At 67.3% G+C, this 11505-nt stretch overlaps 1 protein-coding gene across 1 annotated transcript in view; it reads left to right on the top strand.

Moving 5' to 3' along the window:
- Positions 1 to 134: 134 nt before the first annotated feature.
- Positions 135 to 11505, top strand: part of ABCC2 (ATP binding cassette subfamily C member 2) — a gene marked incomplete at its 5' end in the record, with an annotated part of 17083 nt that continues 5712 nt past the window's right edge. The window contains 24 exons of the mRNA XM_014526992.2: positions 135 to 332; positions 536 to 673; positions 1032 to 1166; positions 1496 to 1618; positions 1904 to 1959; positions 2393 to 2624; positions 3130 to 3308; positions 3507 to 3684; positions 3976 to 4230; positions 4436 to 4501; positions 4796 to 4933; positions 5089 to 5235; positions 5574 to 5658; positions 5827 to 5893; positions 5995 to 6121; positions 6478 to 6654; positions 6824 to 6991; positions 7236 to 7422; positions 8076 to 8199; positions 8757 to 8895; positions 9103 to 9322; positions 9925 to 10079; positions 10315 to 10470; positions 10639 to 10838. Coding sequence (XP_014382478.1) covers positions 135 to 332; positions 536 to 673; positions 1032 to 1166; positions 1496 to 1618; positions 1904 to 1959; positions 2393 to 2624; positions 3130 to 3308; positions 3507 to 3684; positions 3976 to 4230; positions 4436 to 4501; positions 4796 to 4933; positions 5089 to 5235; positions 5574 to 5658; positions 5827 to 5893; positions 5995 to 6121; positions 6478 to 6654; positions 6824 to 6991; positions 7236 to 7422; positions 8076 to 8199; positions 8757 to 8895; positions 9103 to 9322; positions 9925 to 10079; positions 10315 to 10470; positions 10639 to 10838 — 3650 coding nt within the window. The remainder of the gene's footprint in view (positions 333 to 535; positions 674 to 1031; positions 1167 to 1495; positions 1619 to 1903; positions 1960 to 2392; positions 2625 to 3129; positions 3309 to 3506; positions 3685 to 3975; positions 4231 to 4435; positions 4502 to 4795; positions 4934 to 5088; positions 5236 to 5573; positions 5659 to 5826; positions 5894 to 5994; positions 6122 to 6477; positions 6655 to 6823; positions 6992 to 7235; positions 7423 to 8075; positions 8200 to 8756; positions 8896 to 9102; positions 9323 to 9924; positions 10080 to 10314; positions 10471 to 10638; positions 10839 to 11505) is intronic.

Here is an 11505-nt window from a genome sequence, read left to right as displayed (position 1 = left end):
GCTGCCCGCGGGGAGAAGCTGGGGCCAGGGCCGTCGGGGCTCTGCACAGGGGGATGCGGCACAGCCTGCTCCGCGCCCGCCCTGTCCCCTGCCCCGCGCCGCCCCGCGCCCGGGCACCTGCTGCCCCCGGGTGACCTGGATCCTCCTGCCTCCCCCAGAACACCTCGCTGCTGCAGCGCCCCGATGCCGACCTGCCCCTGTGCTTCGAGCAGACCGTGCTGGTCTGGGTCCCCCTGGGCTTCCTCTGGCTCTTCGCGCCCTGGCACCTGCTGTCCCTGTGCAAGTCCAGTGCCAAGAAATACTCCCGGACCAGGCTCTACCTGGCTAAGCAGGTGCAGTCCAGCCCGAGGGACCTCGCGGTGCAAGGGGCTGGGTCCAGGGGGGCAGGTGGGCACGGCCGGGGGGTACAACAGGCTGGCATGGACTGAAGGGTGTTGCAGGGTGAGTGACAGCGCAGCTCCCCCCTGCCAGACCCCACGACCTCTGTAGCTTGCGGGGCTGGGGCTGGGGTCTGCTGACAGCTGTTCCCCCACAGGCACTGACCGGGCTGCTCCTTCTCACGGCTGTGACTGAGCTGGCCTTCACGCTGGCAGAGGACTTGGGGAGTCCGGGCCCGGCTGGCCAGAGCCCCGCTGTGCACTACACAAACCCCGTGCTGTACACGCTGACCTGGGTAGGAGCTCCCTGCCCCCAGCAGGGGGGATCGGAGCAGTGGGTGGCCCCAGGATACCCCTGTGGTTGTGGGTTCCCACTAAGCATGGGCAAAGGGACCTACGTCCTGGGCTTGGACTGGGACCTGCCTCCATCAGGGGCAGGGGTGGCAAGAATGGGGCACAGGCTCCCTGCAAACTCAGGCAGGTGCTGCTGCTCCAGTCACACTCTGGAGAGGAGGCTTCAGGTCCTGATCCCAGAGCTGTGGGTCCCAGTCCCGGGGCTGTGGGCACTGGACCCTGCGTTTAACCTTTGCTCAGTGGGGCCCTGGGGTTCTGCCCCTTCCCTGATGGCCCCTGACCCAGCTGCTCCCTCGCCAGGTCCTGGTGCTGTTGCTGCACGATGCCCGGCGCCGCTGCCTGCGCAGGGACTGTGGGCTGCTCTTCCTCTTCTGGATGCTCTCCCTGATGTGCGGCATCTTCCCACTCCAGACGCTGATCCGGAGGGCGCTGCAGGTCAGGTCCTGCAGGACCTCTGTGCTCCCAGCTTGGCCCCTGGGGAATCCCTTCCTTGCTCCTGCTCCAGACAGGCAGGGGTGTTCGGCTCCCCTGTTCACACCAGGCCCTTGCACTTGGGTCCAGGCGGGGGCTGGAAGGAGACAGGCCAGGGCCCGGCCACCCCTGCCACAGGAAGGGCGGTAGGAGGGTGTGTTCTGCTTGGCCCCAGACACCACCCTGGCTTTGTGGGATCTGGCCCCGCTCCTGTCCTGGCCGACGGGTTGAGCTGGTGCCTGGGCCTTGCTTTGAGATAGCCTGGGCAGCTCCTGGATGTCTCCCTCCCACAGGGCCCCATCCCTGACGTGCCACGGTTCAGCCTCTTCCTCCTCTCCTATGGGCTTCAGCTTGTCCTCACTGTCACCTCCACCTTCTCCGACGTCGCCCCTGAAACTGCCGAGGCTGCCAGGAAGGTGAGGCCCTGGGTGCTGTGGGGAACCAGCTGGGGAGCCCCACAGGCAGCCAGGGGCTGGGGACAGAGGGCTGAGTCCGTGGGAGACCCTGGAGCCATTCTGCGGGCTCTGTGGAGCAGTTCCCACCATGGGCTGGTGCATGGAGAAAGGGCTCCTGGCCTCCATCCTGCACAGCCCTGAGACTGGGCTGGTGCCCGCATGGCATGATGGGGCCAGAGCCAGCCCCCCAAACCCCTGCAGAGCGGCCGGCTCAGGGGACAGACGCTCCTTGTCCTTGTGCCCTAGAACCCCGAGGTCACGGCCTCCTTCCTGAGCTCCATCACCTTCAGCTGGTACAGCAGGTACGTGGGACGCGGGGCAGGGCTGGGCCAGGGCACTGCTGGGGCCACGTGGTGTCTACACCTTGAATGCTGCACCCAGCTCTGGTCCTGTGCCTTCCAAAGGATAGAGAAGAACTAGAGAAGGGCAACAAGGCGGATTTGTAGTGGTAGGGAGGGGTTTGCACGGGAGAAGAGACTAACGGGGTCAGGCCTGGTTGGTTTAGAAAAGCAGGGACAGGAGGCGGGTTTGCACAATACTAAACAGCGACGAGAAGGTCTGCAGGGAGTTATGACTGACAGTCTCTCGCCGGACAAGACCTGGGGGCACAACATGAGACGAACAGCAGAACCGGGGCTGGTCACCGGGGTATGGTGGTTGGGGGTGTGGGGTGAGGGCTCAAGACAACTGGTGGGGGGGTCCCCGCAGCAGAGCTGACCGAACCCTCTGGCCCAGGATGGTGTGGAAGGGGCACCGCAAGCCCCTGGAGATGGAGGACCTGTGGGAGCTGCGGGACCAGGAAAGGACACAGCCAGTCTCCGTGGCCTTCGAGCGGCACATGCAGGCTGAGCTGCGGCGGGCCCGGCGGGCGCTGGAGCACCGACACCACCGCCGCAGGAACCATCCCGCTGACATGGAGCACAAGAACGGGCTGGCCCCGGCCCAGAGCCACGACGTCCTGGTGCTGGTAATGCCCTCAGCTGCACTGGGGCGGAGCTCAGACCAGGGCACCTTGTCCCCACCCCTCCCAGCACAGCACAGCACAGCAAGGCGGGGGCTGGAGGGCCCCTGTTCCCGGAGTTTGCTCCCTCCAGCTCCCCTCCTCACCGTGCCCTGAGTTGAGCCATGTCCTGCCCTGCTGTGCTGCAGCCGCAGAGGCTGGAGATGCACCACCTGTTCTCCCCTGCTCCAGCCAGGTGCCAGCCAAGGGGCCCTGGCATGGCCATGGGGAGCACCGCTCTCCTGCTGCCCTGTCCCCCTCCCCAGGACCCATTCCCTCTGCCCTTCCTTTGATCCGGGGCTGGCTCGAATTGCTCCCATCTGACCCAGGGAGGGGGAACGTGTGAGCGGGTGGAGCTCCCTGACTGGGTGTCAGAGGGGGGCAGAGGAGGGGTCCTGCAGGGTCCCGTGGGCATGGGACCCCCAGGCAATGACCCAACGGGGGATGCTGAGCCCCATCCAACCCCCTGCAGGAGGAGAAGCCAAAGAAGAACAGGAGGAAGCAGCAGGGAGTGGCAGACCCCAGCGGGGACTTCCCCCGGCGCTGGCTCTTCAAGGTGCTGATCCGATCCTTCTCGGGCAACCTCCTGTGCTCGGTGGCCTTCAAGCTGGTGCACGACCTGCTGGTCTTCGCCAGCCCCCAGCTGCTGAAGTGAGTCTGGGGGGGGTTCATGCTCTGCACCAGCCCTGGTGCTGATGCAGCCATGAGGCGCCTTGATTCAGGGGGCAGGGTGAGGCCTCCTGGGGGCCTGGACTCTGGGGCAGGGCTGGGCATCCCGGGACCACGAGTGACCTGGGAGCTGTCTCCTGGCCCGGGGCTGAGCTGCTCTCTCCATGGCTGTGCTGCCAGGGCGCTGATCGCCTTCGTGGCAGACCCAGGGGCCTTCGCCTGGCAGGGCTACCTGTACGCGGTACTGCTGTTCGTGGCGGCGCTGGCCCAGTCCTTCTGCCTGCAGCAGTACTTCCAGCTGTGCTTCAGCCTGGGCCTAAGCGTGCGCACTGCCCTCATGGCTGCTGTCTACAAGAAGGTGGGTGGGTCCCGATGGCACTGGAGCCCTCCCCATCTCCCGTCACCCCGGCCCTGGGCTCTGGGCCCTCTGTCCCTGTGGGGGAGGTGGGCCGTGCAGCTGGATGCACCATGGGGATCCCCTCAGGAGATGGGCCGGGGCTCCAGCCTGAGACCTGTGTGCCCGTCGACTCCGGCTGGTTTGGCCATGGTGCCGCCTGCCACGTCCTGCTTGGCTCCTGTGCCTGGGGCGGGCAGGGGCTCAGTGGATCCGTCCCCCAACACCCTCCATGACCGTGCTCTCTGGCCCCAGGCACTCACCATTTCCAGCGCCACACGCAAGGAGTCCACGGTGGGGGAGACAGTGAACCTGATGTCGGTCGATGCCCAGCGCTTCATGGATCTGACCAACTTCGTGCACCAGCTGTGGTCGTCCCCGCTGCAGATTGCCCTCGCCATCGCCTTCCTCTGGGCCGAGCTGGGCCCCGCCGTGCTGGCTGGGCTGGGCGTCATGGTGCTGCTCATCCCCATCAACGCCGTCCTGGCCACCAAGGCCAGAGCCATTCAGGTCTCTGGCCAGGCAGCCTGCTCCCCGGTCTGGCTCCCTGAGCCCCTTGCCAGCCCCAGCCCCTGGTCCTGCCCCAGCCCCAATCCCTATCCCAGCCCCAGCCCTTGACTCCTGGCTCCTGCCCCTGCCCACGCCCCAATCCCCACCCTAGCCCCTGCCCTAGCTCCTGCCCCTGCCCTCTGCCAACTCCGACATCTCTCTGCAGATGAAGAACATGAAGAACAAGGATGAGCGCATGAAAATCATGACCGAGATCCTCAGCGGGGTCAAGGTGAGGGAGGGGCCGGACCTGAGCTCCCCGGCCCCTGGGACCTCACCAGCTGCCCCTCCCTGCCTTCCTCCTACCACAGCTCAGACCACATGGGCAGGTTGCTGTGGGGCTTTCTCTGCCACGAACTGCCCACACAGCCCGGGCTGTTGCGGGTCTGGGGGCAGTGGCCTGGGGGCATAGTCTGGGCCGCCTGCTTGGGGCACCTGGTGAAGGAGCAGTGCCAGGGCTGGAGGGTGCCGTGGGGTGGGGGGGCTGGGGCTGGGGCCAGGACAGGCTGACACGGGCGTCTCTCAGATCCTGAAACTCTTCGCCTGGGAGCCGTCGTTCGAGCGCCGGGTCGGAGGAATCCGGGAGCGGGAGCTGAAGGGGCTGCTGCACTTCACCTACCTGCAGGCCGTGTCCTTCTTCATCTTCACCTGTGCTCCCTTCCTGGTGAGGGCCCGGGGACCACACTGCCCAGGGCTGCCCTGGGGGAGGACAGGGATGCCCTTGGAGTGGGGGGTAGGGCTGGGACAAGGGACGGGGTGGGAGTCGGGGGTGGGCACACACCGGCTGCGTGGGTCCCCATCTCATGCCCCTGCCCTCAGGTCTCCGTGGCCAGCTTCGCCGTCTTTGTCCTGGTGGACGAGAGCAACATGCTGGATGCGCAGAAGGCCTTCACCTCCATCTCGCTCTTCAATGTGCTGCGCTTCCCCCTGGCCATCTTACCCATGGTCATCTCCACCTTGGTGCAGGTGGGGCAGGGCAGGCCAAGTCCTGCTGCTTGAGCCTTGCACACATCCCATGGCCCCTGCAGCCCATGGGTTTAGTGCCCAGAGCAGGAGGTTCAGCCGCAGGACTGATGCTGCCGGGAGCTCAGGACGCGGGCAGGGGTTCACAGGGTCAGGCCCTGCTGTTGCCTCTGAGATCGGCTCGTGCTGCGGGGAACCCCGGAGCCCCCTGTGCTGCCCACGGGCATGCCGCCCCCATATCCCAGCATAGCCCGTTGTGGGGCCCTGGGAGCAGACCCGCATGCCCAGGACTCACCATCCCGCTCGGGTCTGGCTATCTGACGCCCACCCTGCTTCCCCAGACCAGCGTGTCCGCCGAGCGGCTGGAGCGGTACCTGGGGGGTGACGACCTGGACACCTCAGCCATACGACACGACCCCATTCCCGGTAACCGAACGGCCCCGCGCGCACGGCAGGGCCTGAGGGTCCTCCTGGTGTCTGCAGAGCCTGTCCGGGTGTGCGGGGTCCTGGGGCAGGGGGCTCGGCCCCACTGGAGGCACCACGGGCTGGAGGGGGAGCTGCCCCGTCCCTGAGCACTGCCCGTTCCCTTGGCAGGCAGCGCAGTGCGATTCTCCGAGGCCTCCTTCGCCTGGGACCAGGACGCTGGCCCAGCAGTCAGAAGGTGAGTGGGCTGCGGTAGGGCCAGGGTCGTGCCCGTGCCGGTGCAGGGGGGTCTTGGGCACCCACCCAGTGCCCCACACCTCCCGACCTCTTGCCCTGCAGAGTGACCCTGGATGTGGCGCCAGGGTGCCTGGTGGCTGTGGTGGGGGCCGTGGGCTCTGGGAAGTCCTCGCTGGTGTCTGCCATGCTGGGGGAGATGGAGAACGTCCATGGGCACATCAACATCCAGGTGAGGGAGCCCCGGGCATGGTGCCGGCAGCTGAAGCAGGGCCCTGAGGGGATGTCTTGGGACCGGGCAGCCACAGCGCCAGCCTGAGATGAGGCCAGTCCACCGGCACTGCAGCCACGTACCTCCGTCCTGACCTGCCCCTGCTCACCCAGCCCTGGGGCCTGCCCCAGCTTGTAGCCCTGTCCTCTGCCCCCAGCCCTGGGCTCCCCGCGCGCACAGCCCCCTGCTCCTGCCATCCCGGGCTTAGCTCCCCCGTGGCCACGGCACACTGTGGCAGCGTGGCCACGGGCAGGCGCCTCCCCGGCAGACTGGTGCCAAAAGGTCTTGATCTCCAGCGGTGCCTGCCCCCCACGCAGGGCTCCCTGGCCTATGTGCCACAGCAGGCGTGGATCCAGAACGCCACGCTGAAGGACAACATCCTCTTCGGGTCAGCGCTGGATGAGGCCCGATACCAGCGGGTCCTGCAGGCCTGCGCCCTCCTGCCTGACCTGGAGCTGCTACCGGCCAGAGACCTGACCGAGATTGGGGAGAAGGTATCTAGCCGCCCGCCCGGGGTGGTGGGTGCACGGAGGGGCTGGGGGGCACTAGGTGTGAGCCCAGGGGCTCGTGGTGCCTGGCCCCTGGCGGGGGTGGGAGCGGGGAATGCTTCCCTGTATCAGGAGCTCGGGACCCTGGGGGTTACAGATGTTGCTCCCCCTCCAGGGCATCAACCTGAGCGGGGGCCAGAAGCAGCGGGTCAGCCTGGCCCGGGCCGTGTACAGCGAGGCCGACATCTACCTCCTGGATGACCCCCTCTCCGCCGTGGATGCCCACGTGGGGAAGCACCTCTTTGAGCACGTGCTGGGCCCTGAGGGGCTGCTCAGGGACAAGGTGGGGGCTGAGGCTGGGACAACAAGGGGCCTGTGGGCCTGCGGCTCCAGGGGGCAGGAGCTGTGGCAGAGGAGCCCGGGGCCAGTACTGGGCTGGGAGTGGAAGAGGGGGCATCTGGGGAGGAAGCCGATGGGGTCAGGGAGCCCAAGGGCTGTCTGTGGCCCTGGCTGGAGTAGGAGTGGGTGGGGGGTGCCTGGTCCCCATGCCGGGGGCCTCTGCAGCCTTGACACTTTCTCCGCTGCAGACCCGGATCCTGGTGACCCACGGCATCAGCTTCCTGCCACACACAGACAAGATCGTGGTGCTGGTGGGTGGCGCGGTGTCCGAGCATGGCTCCTATGGGGCCCTGCTGGCCAGTGGGGGGGCCTTCGCCCAGTACCTGAGCACCTACGGGGGCCAGGAGCAGCGCGAGCCCGAGGGACAGGCCACAGGTGAGTGGTACGGCTGGGCCGCGGGCAGCGGGGGAGGGCACGTGGCTCTGGGTCTCCTGCCGGAAGGGGCCGTTGCATTCCCGCACTGGAGCCCTGCTCTGTGCTGAGCATGCCCCAGGCTCTGGGAGTGGGGAAGGGGCCCCAGGGCAGGGGCTGAGCACCCCCTCCATGGGGTTGGCCTTTCCAGCTGATCTGGGTCATAGTGACGCTGCCTGGCCCCACATCTGCTGGGCATCTCCCCTGCTGTGACTGGGGGCTGGTGCCCAGGTGGACAGGCCACGACAGGGAGGGCCCAGCCCCAGACAGATCCGTCCTCACCCTCCTTCCCCGGGCACGGCTACGTGTTGGTGCTGGGTGCGTGGCGCGGCCGGGGTTGCTTGGCAGGAGGTGCTGCGGGTCATAGTGACGCTGCCTGGCCCCACATCTGCTGGGCATCTCCCCTGCTGTGACTGGGGGCTGGTGCCCAGGTGGACAGGCCACGACAGGGAGGGCCCAGCCCCAGACAGATCCGTCCTCACCCTCCTTCCCCGGGCACGGCTACGTGTTGGTGCTGGGTGCGTGGCGCGGCCGGGGTTGCTTGGCAGGAGGTGCTGCAGGAGCAGGGAGCGGGGCCCCCCCCCCCCCGACCCCTGAGCCTGTGGCTGGTGCTGCAGCGGGGGCTGGTGAGGAGGAGGAGGAAGCTGGCGAGACGCTCGAGGCCAGCGCAGAGGAGGTGCCCACCGACGTGGTGACCTCGACCCTCAAGAGAGAGGCCAGCATCCGACGCTTCAGTCGCAGGTGGGGGGCCCTGGGCAGCTCTGCCCTTGGGGCTGCTGGAAAGGGCCCAGAGTCCTTGTCCCAGCTGGTCTCTGGGGCCTCCACGCGCGGCTCCCCAGCGGTGCCCAGCTGTGGGGCCCAGCTGCAGCTGGCCGGGTGCTTGCAGCTGCCTGGAGCTGAGCGCTTGGAGGCTGCATCCCGCGCCCTGCTCCCGTGGGCACTGGGGGCGGGGGGGCCTGGCCGGCTGCTTTCATCCCACCTGGGAGCCTGGGAGGGTGGGGAGCCAGCTGGGCCCTTGGCTGGGCAGGGGGTCCTGGTTAGGGGGGGCAGGCTGAGCTGTCTGGAGCTGGGGGCTGTGCAGGTTTGGCGGTGGGGACAGGAGCAGACTTGGATTCAGGGGGTCTGAGAGGGCCCCATTTCCAGAGGGCCCCTTGCTGCCCTGGAGCCCCCGGCCTGGGCAGTGTGCTGGGGACAGGAGCAGGCAGGCAGGAGAGGCAGGGCTGGGACTGGGGCTGGGGCTGGGGCCCGCACCCCAAGCAGCTGCCCCATCTCTCACAGACATGGTCCCCCCACGGCAGCATCAGCACCAGCACCAGCAGCACCCAGTCCCGGCAGAGGGTGGTGCCCGTGGGCCAGCGGGGCCCAAAGGGGCGGGAGGCAGGCGAGGAGCTGAGGGGCCAGCGCCTGATTGAGAAGGAGGCCATGGAGAGCGGCAAGGTGAGGCAGGGCTGCACGGCCGGTGGAGGGGTGGGGGGGGCTGCGGGATCCCTGCTGCTTGGTGGTCCCCGGGAAGAGCTGATGCCATTGCTGCCCCGCAGCCTGTGCGAAAGGGGGGCTGCTGTGATGGGGGTGCAGGGGCTCGCAGTGCAGGGGGCCGTGGGGTGCCAGGCCATGCCGGGTGGTGACGGGCCATGCCGTCGGCAGGTGAAGCTGTCTGTGTACATGCAGTACCTGCGGGCCATCGGCTGGGGCTTCTCGGCCTGCGTGTTCCTGTCGTACGTGGTGCAGTACGCTGCCTTCATGGGCTCCAACCTGTGGCTCAGCGACTGGACCAACGATGCCCTGCGCTACCAGAACCAGACCTACCCCGCGGCCCAGCGTGACCTGCGCATCGGGGTCTTCGGGGCACTGGGCATGGCGCAAGGTGAGCCAGGGGCTGTGGGAGGCTAGGGAGGGGGCGGCAGATTGCCCGGCCCAAGGCTGCAGCCTGAGCTGGGGATGGGGTGGGCTGTGCCAATGCTGCTGCTGGCACCAACCCCGCAGGGTCTGATTCAGACTGGTGTGCACTGGGGAGTTTTGCCTTCCTCTGCAGCGGGGGCATGGCCTGGGCCTGGGATCTCTGGTGCCCGTCTTGACAGCAGTTCATAGAAGCAGGACATTGGCCACTGCGGCCCCCCTGCTTTCCCGGGTTCGGGTGCTAGGTTTGCACTGTGCCAGGGTTGAGGGTAGTTGTATTAGATGATGGATTTGCCTAGGCTGATTTGGACAGGGCTGATCCTGCGTCAGGCAGGGCTGGACTAGCTGTGACCTCCGTGGGTCCCTTCCAGCCCCACGGCTCTAGGATTCCTCGATGAGGTGAAGCTGCTCCTGGTGACCTGGGCTGGGGGAGCCAGCCAGGCTGGGGCCTCCCGTTGTGCTGTGGGGAGGCGGCTCTGGCGCCAAAGGGTCCCTGAATGCCCTGAAGGGAGGGGGGTCGGGGGCTAGGCCCACAGAGCTCGGTGCTGACCTGCCTGTGCCGGTGCCCAGCCGCCTTCCTGCTGGTGGGAATCATCCTCATGGCCCACGGCGCCATCCAAGCCTCCCGGGTGCTGCACCAGCAGCTGCTCAGCAACATCCTGCGCGTGCCCATGAGCTTCTTCGACACCACGCCCACCGGCCGCATCGTCAACAGGTTTGCCAAGGTGAGGCTGCACTCAGGGGAGAGGACGACACAACGCCCACCCACACCCTGAAGCCGCTCACAGCAGGACTTTGCAAGCCCCCTGCCTGCCCTCTGCCTCGGTTTCCCTGCTGCCTGTGTCCCACGGTCCCAGGCGCAGCCCAGGCTGGGAGTCAGAGCGCTTTCGGGGGTGGTTCCCTTGGGCGGTACGAGGCCCTCTCCTGTTCTCACCGGCTGCCTCCACGGTTTCCCCCCAGGACATCTTCACCGTGGACGAGACCATCCCAATGTCGTTCCGCAGCTGGCTGGCCTGCCTGCTGGGCATTGTCAGCACGCTGCTCATGATCTGCCTGGCCACCCCGTTCTTTGCCCTCGTCGTCATCCCCCTGGCCCTCTTCTACTTCTTTGTGCAGGTGAGTGCTGGGGTGGGGCTGGGATCCGTGGGGCCAGGCCCCCGCTTGTCCCCTGCGCTGGGCCGTGCACGTCCGTCAGCCCAGCCTGTGCTGCAGCCTCTGAGCAGAGGGACGGGCTCTGGGCAGCGACCGAGGGTGGCAATGACGGAGCCGTCCCTCTGCCCCCAGCGCTTCTACGTCTCCACGTCGCGGCAGCTGCGGCGCCTGGACTCGGTCACCCGGTCGCCCATCTACTCCCACTTCAGCGAGACAGTGTCGGGGCTGCCGGTGATCAGAGCCTACCAGCACCAGCAGCGGTTCCTGCAGCACAACGAGGCCATCATGGACATCAACCAGAAGAGTGTCTTCTCCTGGATCGTCTCCAACAGGTGAGGACACCCTGCCTCATCCCCCAGCTGGCTCCAGCCACTAGGACCGGCGGTCCCCACAGGGCAGTGGTGGGTCCTGCCTGCCCCCCAGGCCCTTGGCAGCCATGCTGGGAGCGGGTGCCCTCCTGGCCTTTCAGCTACATGGAGCCCTGTTCAACCTGGGGATGCTCCAGGCCATGTCAGGACTGGTGCTGCTGGGCATGGGGGTCGAACCCCAGTCATCTTGGTGTGTGGAGTGCAGGCACTGCTCTGGGGAGAGGGGCTTGGACTGGCAACTTTGGCTGCCGGGCTTGGGCCCTGCTGGAGACTTCCCAGAGAAAGGGGAGGCTGCACTGAGATACCAAGGTGGTTTGGGTGCACGCCGGGAGCTGCTAGAGGACAGGGCACGGGTGCCTGTGGGTGTTGGGGCGGCCCTAGGAGAGCATCTGCAGTCACTGGCAGGGGCAGTTCCACGGAAGAGGCAGGAGCAGAAACAGGATGATTTGGAGTGGAAGAGGGGAGCGATTGGGGTGCCTCGGGGGAGAGCTGGGGGTGGCTCTGAGACAACAGCCAAGGATGTGCGAGAGGCTCAGGGAGACAGCCCAGGGGTGGGGGGAGCTCATGGGTGAAGCTGGGGGGTGAGTCCTGAGGGCGATGGGGTGAGCAGGCTGGGACACCGGGAAGAGCG

Source organism: Alligator sinensis, unplaced genomic scaffold (genome assembly GCF_000455745.1).
Source record: "Alligator sinensis unplaced genomic scaffold, ASM45574v1 scaffold683_1, whole genome shotgun sequence".
Taxonomy (NCBI): Eukaryota; Metazoa; Chordata; order Crocodylia; family Alligatoridae; genus Alligator; species Alligator sinensis.
The sequence above is the reverse complement of the archived record's forward strand: the minus strand, read 5'-3'. Positions and strand labels throughout refer to the sequence as shown.